The sequence below is a fragment of the Castor canadensis genome, chromosome 14 (genome assembly GCF_047511655.1).
Source record: "Castor canadensis chromosome 14, mCasCan1.hap1v2, whole genome shotgun sequence".
NCBI classification, from domain to species: domain Eukaryota; kingdom Metazoa; phylum Chordata; class Mammalia; order Rodentia; family Castoridae; genus Castor; species Castor canadensis.
Genome location: NC_133399.1, coordinates 5,282,547 through 5,302,878, shown reverse-complemented (window position 1 = coordinate 5,302,878; position 20,332 = coordinate 5,282,547). Strand labels below are relative to the sequence as shown.

The 20,332-nt window shown below is 40.2% G+C and overlaps 1 protein-coding gene across 1 annotated transcript in view; it reads right to left on the bottom strand.

Annotated features, from left to right (window-relative positions):
• Window positions 1-16,476, bottom strand: part of LOC109676915 (uncharacterized) — a 41,702-nt gene extending 25,226 nt beyond the window's left edge. The window contains 1 exon segment of the mRNA XM_074053477.1: window positions 16,364-16,476. Within this exon segment, the coding sequence (XP_073909578.1) occupies window positions 16,364-16,366 (3 nt within the window). The 5' untranslated portion in view covers window positions 16,367-16,476.
• Window positions 16,477-20,332: the final 3,856 nt, after the last annotated feature.

The following is a 20,332-nucleotide window of genomic DNA, read 5'->3' as shown; positions in this document are numbered from 1 at the left end:
AACAACACCTGAAGCACCATCTCCAATATTGGAGACTGAGACAGACACCCAAATTATTAAGACTGAAACTTCACTGCATTTGAACTTGGAGGATTTTTGGTTTTTTGGTTTTTTTTTAATTTTCTATTTCATTTTGTTTTAATTTACTTTTAAATATAGATATTTCTTTCATTTACTTATTTTTTATTTTTATTCTTATCTTTCTATTTTTGATTTTCAATCCCCTCTGTCTCTCTAATGTCTGTTCAGCTTACTATCAATTAGTACACTAACGCTCCCTGTTTATACCTTTGAAAGTTTCTTGTCTGATTCCTTATTCTGTTTATTTCTTCTTCTCTGTTTATTTCTTTTTCCCTTTTAACTTCTTGCTTTCCATCTCCGCTCACCCTTCCATTCTAAATATTACCATTGTTATTATTACAAGCTAGAAAATACTTAACTGCACACAGTACAGGGACAGTAACAACAACAAAGACAATGACAGGAAGACAGAAAAAAAAATACAGAAACCAGTTTCCCAACAGCAAAAAATTAGTACAGGAACCAGAGGGGAATAAAGAAAACAGATAATCAGATCCAGACTCCAACAAAATGAAGATAAACTATGCCAAAGGACCCAATGAAGCCCACAAGAATAATTTAAAAGAAGACATACTACAGGTACTCAATGAGAATTTTATAGAGATGATATTGGATAGGGTCAACCAAATGTACAGGAGACACTCAAGAAATTTCAAGACAACAAAAATAGAGAATTTGAAAAAGCAAAAGAAGAAATAAAGGAAACCATAGAAGCACTGTATAAACACCAAAGTGAAAGAGAGAACACAATGAATAAACACATAAATGAACTCAGGACAAAAATAGACAACATTAAAGAAGAAACCACCCAAGATATGGATAACCTCAGAAAAAAGAATGAAACAGAACTGCAAAACAAAACAGAAGGCCAATCCAGCAGAATAGAACAAACAAAAGACAGAATCTCAGAACTTGAAGATGAAATGGTAATTAAAGGAAACACCAAAGAACTATTAATCAAGACCTGTGAAAAGAAAATGCAAGAAATCACTGACTCCATCAAAAGACCAAACTTGAGAATCATGGGCATTGAAGAAGGAGAAGAGGTGGCAAGTGAAAGGAATGCGTAATATATTCAACAAAATAATAACGGAAAATTTCCCAAATCTAGAGAAAGATATTCCCATACAGATGCAAGAGGCCTCCAGGACACCAAACATACAGATCAAAATAGAACTACCCCACGACATATTATCATTAAAACAACAAGTTCAGAAACTAACAAAAGAATATTGAAGGCTGTAAAACAGAAAAAACAACATACAAAGGTAAACCCATCAAAATCACAGCAGACTTCTCAACAGAAAAATTAAAAGCAAGAAGAGCGTGGGGTGACATCTTCCGGGCATTGAATGAAAATAACTTCAACCTCAGGATACTCTACCCAGCAAAACAATCATTCAAAATAGATGGAGCAATAAAAGTCTTCCATGATAAGCAGAAACTAATACAATATGTGACCACAAAGCCACCACTACAAAAGACTCTGCAAGGGATTCTGCACACAGAAAGTGAAACCCAACTTAACCATGAAAAGACAGGCAGCACCAAACCACAGGAAAAGAAAAAGCAAGACAGTAGAGAATAACCTCAACTTAGGTACACACAATCAAACCTTCAAACAACTAAGACAACTAAATGCCAGGAATCACCACATACCTATCAGTACTAACACTTAATGTTAACGGACTTAATTCACCCATCAAAAGGCACGGCTTGAGGAAATGGATTAAAAAGGAAGATCCAACAATTTGTTGCTTACAGGAGACCCATCTCACCGACAGAAATAAGCATAGGCTTAGGATGAAAGGCTGGAAGAAGATTTACCAAGCCAATGGCCCCCAAAAACAGGCAGGAGTAGCAATACTTATCTCTGACAAAGTAGACTTCAAACCTACATTGATCAAACAAGATAAAGAAGGACATTCCATACTAATAAAAGGGGAAATAGACCAAAAGGAAATAATAATCATCAACCTGTATGCACCCAATGTCAACGCACCCAACTTCATCAAACATACCCTGAAAGACTTAAAAGCATATATAAATGCCAACACAGTAGTTGTGGGAGACTTTAACACCTCATTATCATCAATAGATAGGTCATCCTAACAAAAAAATCAATAAAGAAATCCAAGATCTAAAATATACAATAGATCAAATGGACCTAAGTTGATGTCTACAGAACATTTCATCCAACTTCTACACAACATACATTCTTCTCAGCAGCCCATGGAACCTTCTCCAAAATAGATCATATCCTAGGGCACAAAGCAAGTCTCAGCAAATATAAGAAAATAGATATTATACCATGCATACTATCTGATCACAATGCAGTAAAAGTAGAACTCAACAACAAAAGTAAAGACAAAAAACATGCAAACAGCTGGAAACTAAACACTCATTACTTAATGAAGAATGGGTCACTGATGAAATAAAAGAGGAAATTAAAAAGTTCCTGGAGGTCAAAGAAAATGAAAACACAACCTACCGGAACCTATGGGACACATCTAAGGCAGTCTTGAGAGGAAAGTTTATAGCCATGAGTGCATATATTAAAAAGACTGAAAGATCCCAAATCAATGACCTAATGATACATCTCAAACTCCTAGAAAAACAAGAACAAGCAAATCCCAAAACAAATAGAAGGAGAGAAATAATAAAAATAACAGCTGAAATCCATGAAATAGAAACCAAAAAAACCATACAAAGAATTAATGAAACAAAGAGGTGGTACTTTGAAAAAATAAACAAGATCGATAGACCCCTGGCAAACCTGACTAAAATGAGGACAGAAAAAACCCAAATTAGTAGAATCAGGAATGCAAAAGGGGAGATAACAACAAACACCATGGAAGTCCAGGAAATCATCAGAGACTACTTTGAGAACCTATATTCAAATAAATTTGAAAATCATAAAGAAATGGACAGATTTCTAGATGCATATGATCATCCAAAACTGAACCAAGAGGAAATTAATCACCTGAATAGATCTATAACACAAAATGAAATTGAAGCAGCAATCAAGAGTCTCCCCAAAAGGAAAAGTCCAGGACCTGATGATTCTCTGCTGAATTCTATCAGACCTTTAAAGAAGAACTGATACCAACGCTCCTTAAACTGTTCCACGAAATAGAAAGGGAAGGAAAACTGCCAAACACATTTTATGAAGCCAGTATTACACTTATCCCAAAACCAGGCAAAGACACCTCCAAAAAGGAGAACTATAGGCCAATCTCCTTAATGAACATTGATGCAAAAATCCTCAACAAAATAATGGCAAAATGAATTCAGCAACACATTAAAAAGATTATTCACCACGACCAAGTAGGCTTCATCCCAGGGATGTTGGGTGGTTCAACATACGAAAATCAATAAACATAATAAACCACATTAACAGAAGCAAAGACAACAACCGCTTGATCATCTCAATAGATGCAGAAAAAGCCTGTGATAAGATCCAACACCATTTCATGACAAAAGCTCTAAGAAAACTAGGAATAGAAGGAAAGTTCCTCAACATTATAAAAGCTATATATGACACACTTACAGAGAGCATTATAGTTAATGGAGAAAAACTGAAACCATTCCCTCTAAAATCAGGAACCAGACAAGGATGCCCACTATCTCCACTCCTGTGCAACATAGTACTGGAATTCCTAGCCAGAGCAATTAGGTAAGAAGAAGGAATAAAAGGAATACAAATAGGTAAAGAAACTGTCAAAACATCCCTATTTGCAGACGACATGATCCTATACCTTAAAAACCCAAAAAACTACTCAGAAGCTTCTAGACACCATCAATAGCTTTAGCAAGGTAGCAGGATATAAAATCAACATAGAAAAATCATTAGCATTTGATACACTAACAATGAGCAAACTGAAAAAGAATATATGAAAACAATTCCATTTACAATAGCCTCAAAAAAAAATCAAATACCTAGGTGTAAACCTAACAAAAGATGTGAACGACCTCTACAAGGAAAACTATAAACTTCTCAAGAAAGAGACTGCGGAAGACTATAGAAAGTGGAGAGATCTCCCATGCTCATGGATTGGTAGAATCAACATAGTAAAAATGTCGATACTCCCCAAAGTAATCTACATGTTTAATGCAATTCCCATCAAAGCTCCAATGATGTTCATTAAAGAGATTGAGAAATCTACCATTAAATTTATATGGAAACACAAGAGGACATGGTTAGTCAAGGCAATACTCAGTCAAAGGAACAATGCTGGAGGTATCACAATACCTGACTTCAAAATATATTACAAAGCAATAACAATAAAAACAGCATGGTACTGGCACAAAAACAGACATGAAGACCAGTGGAACAGAATAGAGGACCCAGATATGAAGCCACACAACTATAACCAACCTGTCTTTGACAAAGGACCTAAAAATATATGATAGAGAAATAGCAGCCTCTTCAACAAAAACTGCTGGGAAAACTGGTTAGCAGTCTGCAATAAACTGAAGCTAGATCCATGTAGATCACCCTATACCAATATTAACTCAAAATGGATCAACGATCTTAATATCAGACCACAAACTCTGAAATTGATACAGGAAAGGGTAGGAAATACTCTGGAGTTAGTAGGTATAGATAAAAACTTTCACAACGAAACCCCAGCAGCACAGCAACTAAGAGATAGCATAGATAAATGGGACCTCATAAAGCTAAAAAGCTTCTGTTCATCAAAAGAAATGGTCTCTAAATTGAAGAGAACACCCACAGAGTGGGAGAAAATATTTGCCAGCTACACATCAGAGAAAGGACTGATAACCAGAATATATAGGGAACTTAAAAAACTAAATTCTCCCAAAACTAATGAACCAATAAAGAAATGGGCAAGTGAACTAAACAGCACTTTCTCAAAAGAAGAAATTCTAATGGCCATTAAAAAACATGAAAAAATGCTCACCATCTCTAGCAATAAAGGAAATGCAAATTAAAACCACACTAAGATTCCACCTCACCCCTGTTAGAATAGCCATCATTAGCAACACCACCATCAACAGGTGTTGGTGAGGATGCGGGGGAAAAAGGAACCCCCTTACACTGTTGGTGGGAATGTAAACTAGTACAACCACTCTGGAAAAAATTTTGGAGGCTACTTAAAAAGCTAAACATTGATCTACCATTTGATCCAGCAATACCACTCTTGGGGATATACCCAAAAGACTGTGACACAGGTTAATCCAGAGGCACCTGCACATCCATGTTTATTTCGGCACCATTCACAATAGCCATGTTATGGAAACAGCCAAGATGCCCCACCACTGACGAATGGATTAAGAAAATGTGGTATCTATACACAATGGAATTTTATGCAGCCATGAAGAAGAACGAAATGTTATCATTCGCCAGTAAATGGATGGAATTGGAGAACATCATTCTGAGTGAGGTTAGCCTGGCCCAAAAGACCAAAAATCATATGTTCTCCCTCATGTGTGGACATTAGACCAAGGGCAAACACAACAATGGGATTGGACTTTGAGCACATGATAAAAGCGAGAGCACACAAGGGAGGTGTGAGGATAGGTAAGACACCTGAAAAATTAGTTAGCATTTGTTGCCCTTAACACAGAGCAACTAAAGCAGATACCTTAAAAGCAACAGAGGCCAATAGGAAAAGGGGACCAGGAACTAGAGAAAAGGTGAGATGAAAAAGAATTAACCTAGAAGGTAACACACATGCACAGGAAACTAATGTGAGTCAACTCCCTGTATAGCTATCCTTATCTCAACTAGCAAAAACCCTTGTTCCTTCCTATTATTGCTTATACTCCCTCTTCAACAAAATTAGAGATAAGGGCAAAATAGTTTCTGCCAGGTATCGAGGGGGTGGGGGAGAGAGGAAAGGGGCGGAGTGGGTGGTAAGGGAGGGGGGAGAAATGACCCAAGCATTGTATGCACATATGAATAATTAAAAAATTAAAAAATAAAAGATCAAAAAAAAAAAGAGTGAGCCACTGGCCCTGGCATCATTTTCATTTTGTCTTTGAATAGGTTACTGCTAACTTTGCCCCAACTGGCCTCAAACTTGTGATCAATCCATCTGCCTCCACCTTCCAAGTAGCAAAGATTACAGGCATGAACCACCACATCTGGCCATTAGGGAATTTTTGACTCCTCTTTCCATCTATTCTCTTTTTCATTATTCTTATTGCTAACTTTTATCGATTTTTTTTTATTATTTAATTTCAGTTCTCTCCTTTTTCCCCATTTTTTTCTTTTTTCTTTATTCCCCAGTCCATGTCCATTTTTTTCTCTTTATTTTCTTTTGAAAACTACTTACCATGACCTTGGCACAAGTGGTTCATTCCTATAATCCTGACTGCTCAGGAGGCAGAGATCAGGAGGACTGAGGTACAAAGCCAGGCCAGGGCAAATAGTTTGCCAGACCGGATCTCCAAAGTACCCAACACAAAAGAGGGCTGGCTGAGTGACTCAAGTGGTAGAGGGCCTGCCTAGCAAGCTAGAGGTCCTGAGCTCACACCTCAATACCAAAAACAAACAAACAAACAAAAATTTACAATGGTAGGTGATGCCTGTAATCCTAGGCTCTGGACGACTGAGAATGGGAAGGTCAGTGTTCAAGGCAAACTCAGGTAAACAGTTCACAAGACTCCAGCTCCAAAGTAACCAGTTCAAAATTAACTAGAGGTTTGGCTCAAGTGGTATGGCTGCTTTGCACATGTGAAAACTTGTTCACAGCCCAGTCTCACCAAAATAAATAAATAAAATAAAAATCTATTTGTATTCTCCCTTGATTTTATTATTGCTCTTTTACAACCTTTTCTTTCAGTGATGGGGATTGATCCAAGGGCCTCAGGACACTGTGCAGGTCACCTGAGAGAAATTAAGTCCAGCTCACCCCATACCCTAGTGCCACTTTAATCCTGTGGACACTGCTGCTTAAATAAATGGGGAGGCACAGAGGTATACACCCCAGGGGTACAACACATGGCCTAGCATTCAGGAGGCTAAGTGTGATAAGCATAACTGGAAAAAAGAAAAAGGAATGTAGGAGGGAGGGAAGAGGAGAAGGAGGATAGAGGGACAGAGGAAAGTGCAGAGGATGGGAGAAGAGAGAAAAGAAATGAAAAGAAAAAAGAAGAGTAGTGACATAAGTGTTTAGGTGTTTCAGACCCTTCACCACAAAAAGAACAGTCAATACCAGAATCACTGACCAGTAACAGAGCCAATACCAACAGAGCCAAGAGACCCTCCCCCTCAACACCTAAAAGACATTTCTACTCCCGGTGTAGGAGTAACCACAAAGGGAGCACCCCACATACTCTGTCTTCCACTCAACACCAGCCTGGATGAGCAGAGGGTCTCCCACTCTTGCAAAACCTACAGAGAAAGCAGGTCCCTCAGGCTCTGAAAGCAAGTAAGCATTGTGCCAAAACCCACTTATCACAGTTTTAGAAGCCACAGGGAGATTTCACTACCAAGTCCAACTGGAAGAAAGCTACTCATGGGGGAAGACCTGGGAGGAGAGACTTTCCTGGCCAGCATAAGCCAAAGGTTTTCCAGACTCCATGCCAATCGATGGCTGCATAACATAATACACACCTATCATCCCAGCTACAGGGAATCACAAATAGGAAGATCTCAGTCCAAGCTGGCCTGGGCATGAAGGAGACCCCATCTTAAAATAACCAAAACCAAAGTATGGCACGTAGCTCAAGTGGCAGATCAGGTCTGTTACCAAACAAGTGCAAGGCCCTGAAATGACAAAAAAAAACTTTAGCTAAATTAATCAAGAGAAAAATACAAATAAATAAGAGATGAAAGAGAGAGTACAACAGATAGCACAATAATTTAAAAGGGCATTAGAAATATTTTGAAAAACTGCATGCCAATACATTGAAAAATCTAGAATGGACAAATCTGAAGGCTGATAGGACCGACAAAAATTCATTCATGAGGAGATCAATAACCTAAATAGATAAGTAACAAATAATGAAATTGAAACAATAAGAAGTCTTCTAACACAGAAAACTCCCAGAAGAAGACAGATTTCTTACTGAATTTTTTGCACACTTTTCAACAAGAACTAATACCAAGGTTCTTCAAAATGTTTTAGGAAATAGAAAGGGAAAGAATCCCTCCAAACTTATTCTACAAAGCCAAGACTGCTCTACTACCCAAAGGTAAAACAGACACAGAGGCACACACCCACAAACAGACACACAAAAGATATCATACATCAACAGCCCTGATGAACAGAAAGACAAAAGTTCTCAATCAGATTTTGGTAAATCAAACTACACAACACATTAAATGTTGACAAGTAAGAAATCAACAAAGGATATCAATGAAATCAAATGCTGGTTCTTTTGAAAGGACATCAAAATTGATAAATGTTAGTTTACAAAATGAATGAAAAGAAATGAGAGCACTCAAATTGTTAACATCCACAATGAAAAGAGATACTGTCCTTACAAGAGGGACTTTCAGAATTGCTATGAGAAATTCCACACACATACATTAACTTAGAGAAAATCAACTAATTCCTGGAAAGAATCGATTGATAAAAACTCACTGGAGGAGAAATCAACTATACAAATACAGCTACATGTATTTCAAAAATTGAAACAATAGGAATAACTATTCAAAACAGGAAGGAGCAGACCCGCATGGTTTCACTGGTTATTTTACCTAACAGTTAATGAACATATGACACCAATCACAGAAGGGGCACAGTGGCTCATGCCTGTAATACCAACTATGGTGAATAATAAGGTCAGTTTTACAGAAAAGTGAATGAGAACTATGGAAGGTCAGTAAGTTATTTAAAAAGCAAGAGCTCTGCTGAGGTCTGGTGGCTCAGGCCTGTAACCAGAGCTACTTGGGAGGCTGAGATCAGGAGGATCATACTTGGTTCAAGGCCAGCCAGAGAAAGTATTTTGGGAGAACCCAGCTCCAAAATAACCAGAGTAAAATGGACTAGAGGTGTGACTCAAGTAGTAGAGCCCCTGCTTTGCTAGTATGAAATTTGTTTTATCATACTACACACCCAAATAAAACTTCAAATTAATAAATTATTTTCCCAGCTCAAGGAACCCAACAGTGAGTATCTATCTCTGACTGTCCCTCACAGGTGGCCAATTGGTACAAATGACATTGTTCCCTACCCCACATGCAGGAAAAAGCAAAGAACTGATGATGTTGAGTTTCATCCAAGTGCTGGAACCTGGCTAACACCAGTGATTAAGGGAAATTTCAAGTTACAAAGTTTTCTCTCCTTGGGGAAGCACCATGAGCAAGCAAACATACCTGTCTGGGAACTAGGGGAAGCCCACTTTTGTAACCTACAATGAGGCCACAGACCACCCAAATTCCCACTTTCCATGTCGAAATCATTACTTCAATTGATAAGCAGCTTTACTGATGACCCAGACCGGTACATTAAGCTTTTATTACTGTGATCCAAACTTTTGTACTGGCTTTGAAGATGTTATGATGCTCCTAAATGAAACCCTCACTTCCCTGGAGCGTCAAAGAGTCCTGGATTAGGCAACTCAGGCTGGTAATAATTATCACCTACAAAAGTCCTCTGTTAAGCCCGTACCCCTAGAAGAGGAAGCTGAGGACCCTGGAGTCCCAACTGAGGCCCAAGAAGCCGATGAATGGGCTAGACACCATTTCATTCACCACACCATTGAAAGTGTAAAGAGGGCTAGAGTCAAACCCCTTAATTATTCCCAGGTTACTTCTGTCCAACAAGGACCCGATGAATCCCCCACGGCCTTCTTACATCACAAAACACACCACAGTGGATCCTGATTTAAGGTCAGGGAGATTCTCCTAAAAGATAAATTCTTTACCCATTAGGGAGGTTGAGCTTTTCCTGGGAAACAGCCACAACCAAAGTTAGAGATGGATAACAAAAAATTCAGATCCATAGACGGAGATTCCCAAGAGAACAGATGCATCATCAACCATTCCATCAGATAACCCTCTGGGTATAATTTAAAAGATTTTTTCTTTTTTTTGAGAGTGCACTCTAATGTTGTATGTGTCAGTTTGTTTAAAACACTGAGCAATTTTTAATTTACTCCTAAAATTCCAGATCATCTTATGAATGCTTCAGTTGACATTTTTTCCAGCATGATTAATTTATAAAACTTGTGTGTGTGTGTGTGTGTGTGTGTGTGTGTGTGTAAGCATCATCAAAATGGTTCTTATACTGCTATTATAAGGTTGATACTCAAGGTAACAAAAAAACTATGGTGTTCATTTTAAAGGTCTCTGTTATAAACTGCTTAGGCTTTTTACACATAAATATGGCTCTTACTATAGAGTCAATGTAAAAAATTATTCTGTTCTACTGGTACATTTTAAAAAAGTGATTTTCTAGCTTTTTTCAATCAGGTCCCACTAGGATGCAGACATTTGGGTTAACACTGGCTCAGACTAGAGGAGAAAACAAGGGGGTGGGGGCATAGCCTAAGCAGAAATCTTAAAATTTGTGTTTTTAAAAATTGACCTTAGCCTGTTTCATTATGTCATAAATATAATCTGAGATTTAATTCTTCTTATAATACATAGGCCTATTAACAAATGGGCTTTCTATAAATTGTTTTCATACAAAAAATAATTTTAAGGTTGCTTTCTTTTTTTTTCATACAAATATAACATTCTAGGATAAAAGGGTTTATGAGTCATTTTCAACAAGTAATATATATGTATACACACATAGATATATATGATATTAAGGATATAGTTTTTAAAAGATAAAAGTTTAAAAAAAAACTTCAAAATAAAAAAAGGATAAAGACAAGCTTCACCAAAAGATACAAAGTAAACTGTCACTAAGGTACAGAATAAGTTGTTGTAAAAAGATGGGGCTTATAAATACTTATGTAACTGAGTAAGTTGACCAAAATCCAGTTACATTAAAGGTTTTGTAAGGTCAAAATTTAATGTACTGATGTAAAACTAAAACTTAATTCTCTAAGCTCATAACAAGGCTATCTTAAAAAATCTATTGTGATTGAAAACATTTACAAATAAAACTATCTTAAAAATGGTTTTTGTTTAGTCAAGATAACTGTCAGGAAGTTTTGGTGCTACACGTTAACCCATAAATTTGTCAAGACAACAAGAGTTTATTAAGACACAGAGAGGAAAGAGGCAGCTGAACACACAGAGTAGCACTACACAGACACGAGGGCTGCAACAGATTTACTTAGGTAAAACAAAAAACAAAAAAAGCCAAAGTACACACTCCAGTTAAGATTAAAAACAAAACTCAAAAAGGAATACTACATGGGAGGTCAGACCTCTAGTTTCTTTTAGAGTCAACAGAGTGGGGATGTTAGGCCTACTCCTACATGGCAGGCAGAGGAAATTTTTGGCCTGGGATGGCCAGATTGGGACTGTTATTTTAGGGGGGCTCTATTGACACATTGGTGGGATCCTGCTGTATGTCATGGGCCATCTATTATGTATGACAACAATATGGGATGTGATCCCTTATCAACATCTGAGCAGGATTATGGCCATGAGGTTTCATAACATCACACTTAGTCCTATAAATAGTTACGTGTGTTCTCTGGTGATTTTTGTCAGGGTTTTGACTATTAAAGTAACTGAGTCATGTTTATGTAAAATTTTCTAGATGACTTTATAGTAAAACAACTGTTGTCCTGGTTGATTCTAATACAGTCAGTACCCTATATGTGTCTGTGACCGGGCTAATTGGAGTCACTGACACTCTTCTCTGCCCCCATCTGATGAGAAAAATCTAAGGTTTTACATCTATAGAGCTGTGATGCTGTTGCTGGTCCTTGTTAACTAAACATATTTATGTTTTTCTCAAGTATATCAAGAGTTCTAAAATACAAAATTTAGATAAACATGGCAACAAAAAGTTAATGGTACTGATATACTATTCTGCTAGATACTAAATTGTCCATCAGAATTTTAACCATGACTCTTAAGTTTTTGCCATTACACTTCTGATCCTTCTGAGGTATTTAAAACCAAGTCCATAAAAAATGACTCTAATAATTACTTATGTGTCAACCAGTTTAGCTTTTTAGACAACTACTTTTGTTAGATTTTGTTTTGTACTGTCCTTGTCTAAAGACCCAATGCCTAAGAGCCACTCCTTCTAAGCCTCTTTGCTGCTTACATTTGGCCATAAGAGTCTAGTTGGCACCGACTCCCACCTGATCTGCTCATTACATCCCTACTGATGTGGAACCAAAAACAATCAAACAAAATCCAGAAAAGAGCAAATCCTGCTGATGAAAAAAAAATGACCAATCAAGAAAGATCTTCAGTAATGGCCATACAACGCTGAACACACCCCATCTCAATGGTCTCAGCAGCTGAACAGGGTCAGGTCTGGTTAGGACTTGGATGGGAGACAGATCTTCAGAGAAGACTGCTCAGAGACAAGCAGTTTGGGATAAGAGGGGAAATGCTATCAAAGTTCAATGGAGTCACTCATTACAGACCTCTCAAAAATAGCCAAGGCCGCGAGGATGAAAGAAATGGTTCTTATGCATGTATGGCTATCTAGCATTAAAGCCCTTCCAGACACAAACTCACATTTTTAGACAGGGTCTTCTACTTAAATAGAGACAAAATGACTATTTATTAGTGGCTCTAAACATGCCTTTGATACTTAAAGATGGTGATTTTAACTTTAGTAAACAATGCATTTTCTTAGACGTATATACTGATAATATACTGTTGCCATGATAATTCTACTCAGTTTAAAAAAAATCCAAAAGACATTGTCTGGGTAAAAAAAATAAAATGTCTAACCATTAAGACCCCATTGGAGGGGCCCTTTTGTTGTTATCTTGTCTACTCCCACTGCAGTAAAGTAGCAGAGATTGCTCCTTAGATTCACCACAGTAGAGTCAAGCCAGCTTCTCTCAAGTGGGAGTGCATCCCCAATCCAGCTTCACTGTGTTAGATCACCCCCGAAATGTCAGCACCCTCCCTCAGCAGGTCTCTACTTTCCAGCAAACAACAGGGGACCATGAACAATGAGATGACACACCTGCTCTAGTCACCATCGAAAGCTGACTAGTTTATGTACAGCAGAAGCTTGAGGAGTCAACTCTCCAGTGGGACAAACGGACTGTTTTCCTTATCAGTTACTGCACTGTAATACACTGTCACCTTTGTCTGTATCCTTTTCTGTAGTTCTCACCCTAGTCTTTGCCACAGGTTTGGCAGAAACCACCCCCACCTACTGGACTCAGGGTGAAAAGTTTTTATTAGCTCTCTTCTACCTCATTTGGGCAGGATGCTTAATTACTGTTTATTATTACTGGTATGGTTTCCCTTTGTGCTCCCAGAGCCCTCTTCCTGTGACCTATACATGCACACTACTCAGGCAGGAAGTGTTGTCAGCAGAACTTTGCTTTTCCATACTTACTATTCCTGTGCAGACTCCGTCGTTGGGTCATGCACTCACAACCACACCACCTATCTAGTGTGCTCCATGGTAATCACCATATCTGCTTTAGCCCCACTTACCACCCTCAGGAGCAAAGATTAGAGATCAGGAGCGTCTGCCACTTGGAACCTCATCATCTGCTTCAGGTGTTTAGCCCTGATAAATCAGTGTCTATGTTCTTTGATGCCTGTGTAGCCAGAGACCAAGCTGGATGTGGAGGTATACGCTATGGCTGTGGGGGCCTATCTTGAAAAAGAGCCTATACATCAAATAATAAGTATATGTGCTGGGGAGACATCTCCTGGCCGTGTGATGATGTGGGTTCTTATTATTGCCCTTATTGGGGTTGTGTTTCATGGGCCACATGGCAAAGGGATAAATATACAGCCTCCTTCACAAGAGGAAAGCTGCCCCTGACTGCACCCAAGGCACCTGTAACCCTGTAAACTTCACTGTACTTAAGCCGTCCGATTGGACTTGGGGACATGTAATTAGCATAAGGATAGATGGAAAGGGCCTTGACCCTGGGAGTGTGATGCACCTCAAATTAGTAACTATTACCCATGAGAGCTGCTCATACCAAGTTTTCCACTGCTTTTATGAGGAGATGAGGAGTGAATTTTCCATCTCTGCCAAAGCTAAAAACTTGTTACTCTCACAGGCTGAGTCTACACCCCAGACACTAAATGTCACTTCATGCTATGTTTTTGGGGAGACCAACACGGCAAACCATTGGCCTTGAGAAGCAAGCGAGCTAAATTTACAGGAGCCTTTTAATAAAACTGCTTTCTCAAAACACAGAAAAGGCATCTAGCTCCTAAAAACTTTTACCATTGGAAATTGTTTTGTCTCATGCCCAGAAAGCCAATTCTCCACCTTGGTGGGGGATTTAACTTCTTTAGAACAGAAGTTTTACAACGACACTGCCCAAAAGACCCAGTGGTGGTGAACTCCAAACCACAAAGCTCCCCAGCCCGACCCACTGGCCAACTTTTCAAATCTCCACAAAGCTTGGAACAATCATACTGCAAACAGAGAATGATGGGTGCCCAGGGGCTGCATTAGATCTATGAAAAGGAAGCTTGTACAGTGCTACCTAGTGGCTGGTCTGGGTCTTGTGTGATAGATTCAATCAGACCATTCTTTTTCTTGCTTCCCCTCAGACAAAGTGAAAAACCCCATATATAAAGAAAGATTAAGTAGACAGTATAGGGTGCCTTACAAATTGACGACTGAAAAAGATAACAGATGGCCTTCCAAGCAAATCCTCCAGTACAATAGCCCTGCCACTTGGGTAGAAGATGGGTCCTTAAGCTATTGCACCCCTATATATCATCAGGCGACAGGCTGTTGTTAAAATTATAACTAATAAAAGGGACAGAGCTCTCAATTTACTAACAAAACAAAGCACCAAAATGTGCAATGCCATCTATCAAAACTGTTTGGCTTTAGACTATTTACTTGCTTCTGAGAGAGGAGTTTATGGAAAATTTAACCTGGACTACTGCTGCTTACAAATTGATGATAAAAGAAAGGTCATAAAAAATCACAGACAAAATTTAAAAAGCTTACCCATGTTCCCTCCAGACTTGTTTAGAATGACCTGTTTTGAGGATGGTTGTCTGCCTTAGGTGGATTCAAAACCCTGACAGGGGCAATGGGTTAGTTTATGAGCATGCTTAACACTGCCCCTGCCTGGTTCCCCTGGTATTGCCATCTTTCAGGACTATTATGGAGGCCAATATGGGAATAAAATGGCCACTGATGTAATGATGCTATAAAAATAAAAACCCCTAGATCAAGATGATACGCTTTGACCCTGGAAGGGTCTGAGCATCAAAGGGAGGAATAATGTAACAGAAAGGAGGATCAGAAAAAAGCAGTCTAGGCCTGAGTTCTGACAAAGTAACAGGGAGGTAGGGATGACATAACAGAGATAAAACCTGAGAAATCTGAACATAAAGAGGATCATGTAACACTGGGGAGGAAGAAAGTCATGTAGCACAAGGGTAAAGTAGCCAATAAAATTGTATATAACCATATATGGATTAGACCTTGCTTCTTGCTTCTGTAACCTGCTTGCAAGGGTATGTAAGGTGAGACCCCATTGTCCTTGGGGCTCAGTACCCTGGGTCTATGCTGGCACAACATAACTGCCTCAGTGTCCCATATCTCAACTTGTGATTCTTCCAAAGTATATATATGTGTGTATTTCTCGTGACATCTCTTGCCTGTGACACCAGGGAGGTGCTCTACCACTAGAGCCACACCGCCAGTGCAGTCTGCATTCCTTTTAAAACACCAACTAGTAGCAATGCTGTCACAAGGGTCACATGGCTCCTCTTCCACCTGACCCACAAACGCACGTGGGTGTGTTAAGCCTTCCAGTGCACGGGCAACTCGGGGGACACAGGCAGTTCAGGGACTTTGCCAAAGCTAAGGAGCACAGGACAGGCGACCTGATCCTCATTAAAGACGATGCGTCAAAACATAAGGAAAATTCTTTGCACTCAGGTCTTCACTGAGGAAACTGGGGTCCGGGGACCCCAAGGACCCCGCTCCTCCCGCACGGACCCCGCGGCCACTCGGGAGCCTCCCGCCACCTCCGTGGACACCGCATGATGGGGGGAGACGCGGGGCTGCGGGCGCGGAGGGACAGGGGGCTCCGGCAGGGACAAGGGACAGGAACTTGGGGTCCCAGCTGCGGCCCCGCCCCGCCCGGGGACCGAGGGGACGAGCGGAGCGGCGCCGGCGGCGACTCTGCCGCAGACTCCGGGGCTCACGCGGGGCCCAGTCGCTTTCAACCCCTCCTCGCCCGTGTCACAAATCCGCCCCACGCTCACCATTCCTGCCTGCCGGGTGTCCTGCTGTCCACTCCTGCTCCTGGGGTCAGCGTCACAGAGCGATGGGTGCTGAGTTTCGGGACACCTCAAATCGCCAGGTGACCCACGCAACAATCGCCAAGTCAGAAAGGAAGCAGGCTGGCGAGGGGCGGGCCTTTCCCCCCTCAGGCGCTCCTGATTGGACAGCTCCTGTGGCCCTGATTGGCTGGTGAGCCTCCCGTCGGCCTTAGTGAGGAGGAGCGAACCTCACCCAGCGGAGAGGAAGCGAAATGCCACACTGCAGCCCAGTTTAGTCCCAGGTACTGCAGGCAGTCGTGTCAGACTCGCCGAGTGCCTCATGCTGGCTGCTGGAACCAATGTTTTCTTCCAGCTTGGGGACAGCGTTCGTTAATTAACACTGTGCTCTATACCTGAAACATGTCTATGTATTCAGATTATAGAATTTTCCTTGTGCTCATGTGAAAACTTCTGCTTGCAGATCCCTGAAAAATGTGTGTCCTTGTCACCGGATCCAGAATGATGTTAATGCTGGCTTCACCACGGCATGACTGTGCCTTCAAATGTATTGCTGAATCCTTCCAACTCACTTTTCCTCACCTCAAAAACGTGGATAATAGACATGCATTGGGGGAGGGGTCATATTGGTAATGCTAGGTACTTGGGAGCTGATAGTGGGAGGATCAAGGCTTCAGGCTGGTAGGAAAACGCCCCACACGGCACATAAAGGAGGCTCACGAGAGTTATCTCATGTCCTAATGTTTAATAAGTAGGCCGGCTGGCCAAGAGAAAATGATGCAGCAGCTTCTCTGGGCACTTAATGCTGACCTTAAGTAGCATTTGGGAGAAAGCAAGGGCAAGGGATGGACAAAGAGAGTGGGGTGGTCGATAAGGGACAGTAGGCTTTGATCTGCAAAGGATGAGACCTGCTGCAGGAGCAAGGTCTAAGGGCAGGCAAAGGGAGGTGGCGGGAGATAAGGGACAGTGGGCTTTGATATGCAAGGGATGAACCCAGCTGCATCTAGGCTTCAGAAGGGGCAGTTCTTATCATTCCCCCATCTTTTGTTTAATAACGATGAGGGTAGGGGCTGAGGATCAGGAATTGAGGCAAAGCATCAGTCTCTTTAGCTGCTTCCTGCTCTCAGGGGGTGTTGTATGGGGCAGGATCCTCAGGCTCCTGTGGCGTCCTGGATGGGGCCTTCACGGTAGTTTTTTCAGGCAGTTTTGGAGATGTTGATATCCCTGGAGGTACAACTAGCTAAATATTTGATTAATAGTAGCAGACATGTAGTATGACACAAGGGAGGAAGCTTAAGAATAGGAGAGCAAGAAATATAAGCACTAGGATGGGCATTGGCCAGGAGAACCACTGTAAAATGTTGTTCTCTAGAGGGTTTTAAGAGTCAGTTCCTTAAAAGGTGCTGCCACTGGGGGATCCCATTGAGCCTGACAGCAGTGGATGTAGTGAGAATGACCAGATGAGGGCTGGTCCACTGAAGTCCCAATGGAGAGAGTAGAGGATCCTTTAAGAGAACAAGATCCCCTGGTTTAATAGAAATTGTTATAGGGTGGGGCAGGATCTGATCTGTACGTTTTTTTTGAGAAGTTCCTTGAGAAGATTAAGATAAGGTAGTAGTCAGCCAGAGGAGCAGAGTCTGTTGGAGTCAAGTTTTCTAAGAGAAATGGTTGGCCATACATTATTTAAGACCCAAATAGGAATATTAGGAGGAGCATAAAAGGTGTCCGCTAAGGGACTGCATACCTAGGGATCTAAATTTTGTAAAATTCTATAACTACCAAGCTTGTTGTAAGCTGTCTTAAGGTATTGGGGGGAGGGAAATGGAAGATTGGGTTGATTTACTCATGACTCGGGCAATGAGTCTGTCCCTTTAAGAACACATCTAGGTAGGTGACCTGAGGGAGACATAATTGAGTGTTTTCCTTAGAGACTTTGTATTCCCGGAGGCCAGAATGTTTTAAAAGGGACTCAGTTGCATTGTACATAAGGGGCTCTGTGACTCTGCATTGAAGAAGGGTGACCTCTGGTAGTGCCAATCTAATAAATCTCTGATTAGGGCCTGTCCACAAAGATGAGGCCTGTCTTTAAATTTTTGTGGCAAGACTGACCACATTAGTTGTTATGAAGCATTTGTGGGACCTCTAAAGGCAAATAGAGGCTGACTGTCAGGATGCAGGTTAAATGTAACACTTTTGGATAAAAGAGAGATTTAACTCATCATTTTACATAAACTGACACTTTTAACTCTGTAAATATTTGTACCACATTTAGATTAATCTAGATATTAAACACAGTTATAAGGTGGTCATTTAAGAGACCGTTGCATGAGCAAATATGTAAATGAACTCTGATTTAGTAGTACTTAAAGTTTGACAAGATCAACAGAAAACATAAATAATTTCTTTGATAAAGTTTTTTCTTGTAATTTTTTTTGTAGATGTTACTCAGAGCAGAACAATATTAAAATAACCTCATTATTTTATAGACAGAGGATTTGATTTTAGTTTGACATGACTCTAAAAATCTTGTAGGCAACTCTTAGATTATACTTAACTTTAACTTTATTACATATTGAAACTTATTATTATACATTTTTAAAACTTACTCAGACCTTTATATAACATACTAAACCCTTTGATGGCTTGTCTTTATCCCTCCTATTTGAAACAATATTTAGGACAAACACTTCTTTATAAAATCCTTTTTTATTTAAAAACGTTTTTTCCTTTAATTTCTTAAAAAATATATTTACTACCTATTTATATATCTTTTAGTTGTTTACCTTGTAACTTGTATTTTAAAATTAACTTTTATGAGAATTTTAAATTTATTATATGGGCTGGAGCACCTAGTTAGTAGCCCTTGTTTTTTAAGGAATTTATGACAGGCATAAGGCCTTATCATTTTCAGAGGGGCTTGAGGGGATATTATTTTGGGTGTGGAAATTGTGAGAGATTTTTGAGTTTTATTTGAATAGGGAGGGACATCAACTCTCGCCCTACACTCATCAGCCCACACTGTGGAATGTCTTTGTTCCTGAGGGAGGGGGCAGCAGAGATAGCTGCCTGGGGGAGGAGAATTTAAGTTTTTAGTTGTGATAGTAAATCTTGTCCCAGCAGGGACATTGGAGTTTTAGGTATTATGAGGAAACAGTGACAGAAGAGGAGTTCTCCCAAAGAGCAGGCCAGAGGCCAGGTAAAATAGTGCTCTAGGGGCTGGACAGATTTGTCCTGAATGATAACCTTGTCATTGGACTTGGACTAGGAGAGAAAGATAAGACAGAGAAATGAGCTCCACTGTTTGGCCGGAAAATGATCTTTTCTTTTTTTGTCATAATGGCTATCATGAGGATCCTCAACATTGATGCCAAGAAGTGGAGCACAGACAGGAGGCCAGGACCCATCAATCCACAGGAGGTGGCACCTCGTCTTCCATCTGGAGACGGGGGCACTTAGACCTCCAGTGGTTACCTTTGCAGAGAGGGTAGGGTCTGGGGCTGTCCTTCATGCTGTCCCCCCTTAAGCATTCTCTGTAGAAGTGCCCTCCTGTCCACCATGGTAGCAAACTCGAGATGTAGGCCCCAGTCAGATGGGAGGCAGCAATGAAATCATGTCTCTTATCTTTCTATCTGTTAGTAATGTCCCATTTATAATATACAGATATGGCTAGTTGTATTAGTTGATTCAATGACTTTTCTCCTTCAGCCATAGACTGAGTTTTCTACAAATATCTGGGGCTGACTGTTAGAAATTTATCTTTGAGGAGAACCTCTCTCACCTGTGACTCTGGGTCCATCATGGTATGTTTTCTGATAGCCTCCTTAAGATTTTGTAGAAAGGCAAGGAGATTTTCTTTTAGGGCATTGCTGTAAAACAAAGTTGTTATTTTACATTGGCACCTGACACTCTGGAGAGCAGGTCTCTGAACCGTTCTGGGCCTCAGTTTCCTCATTT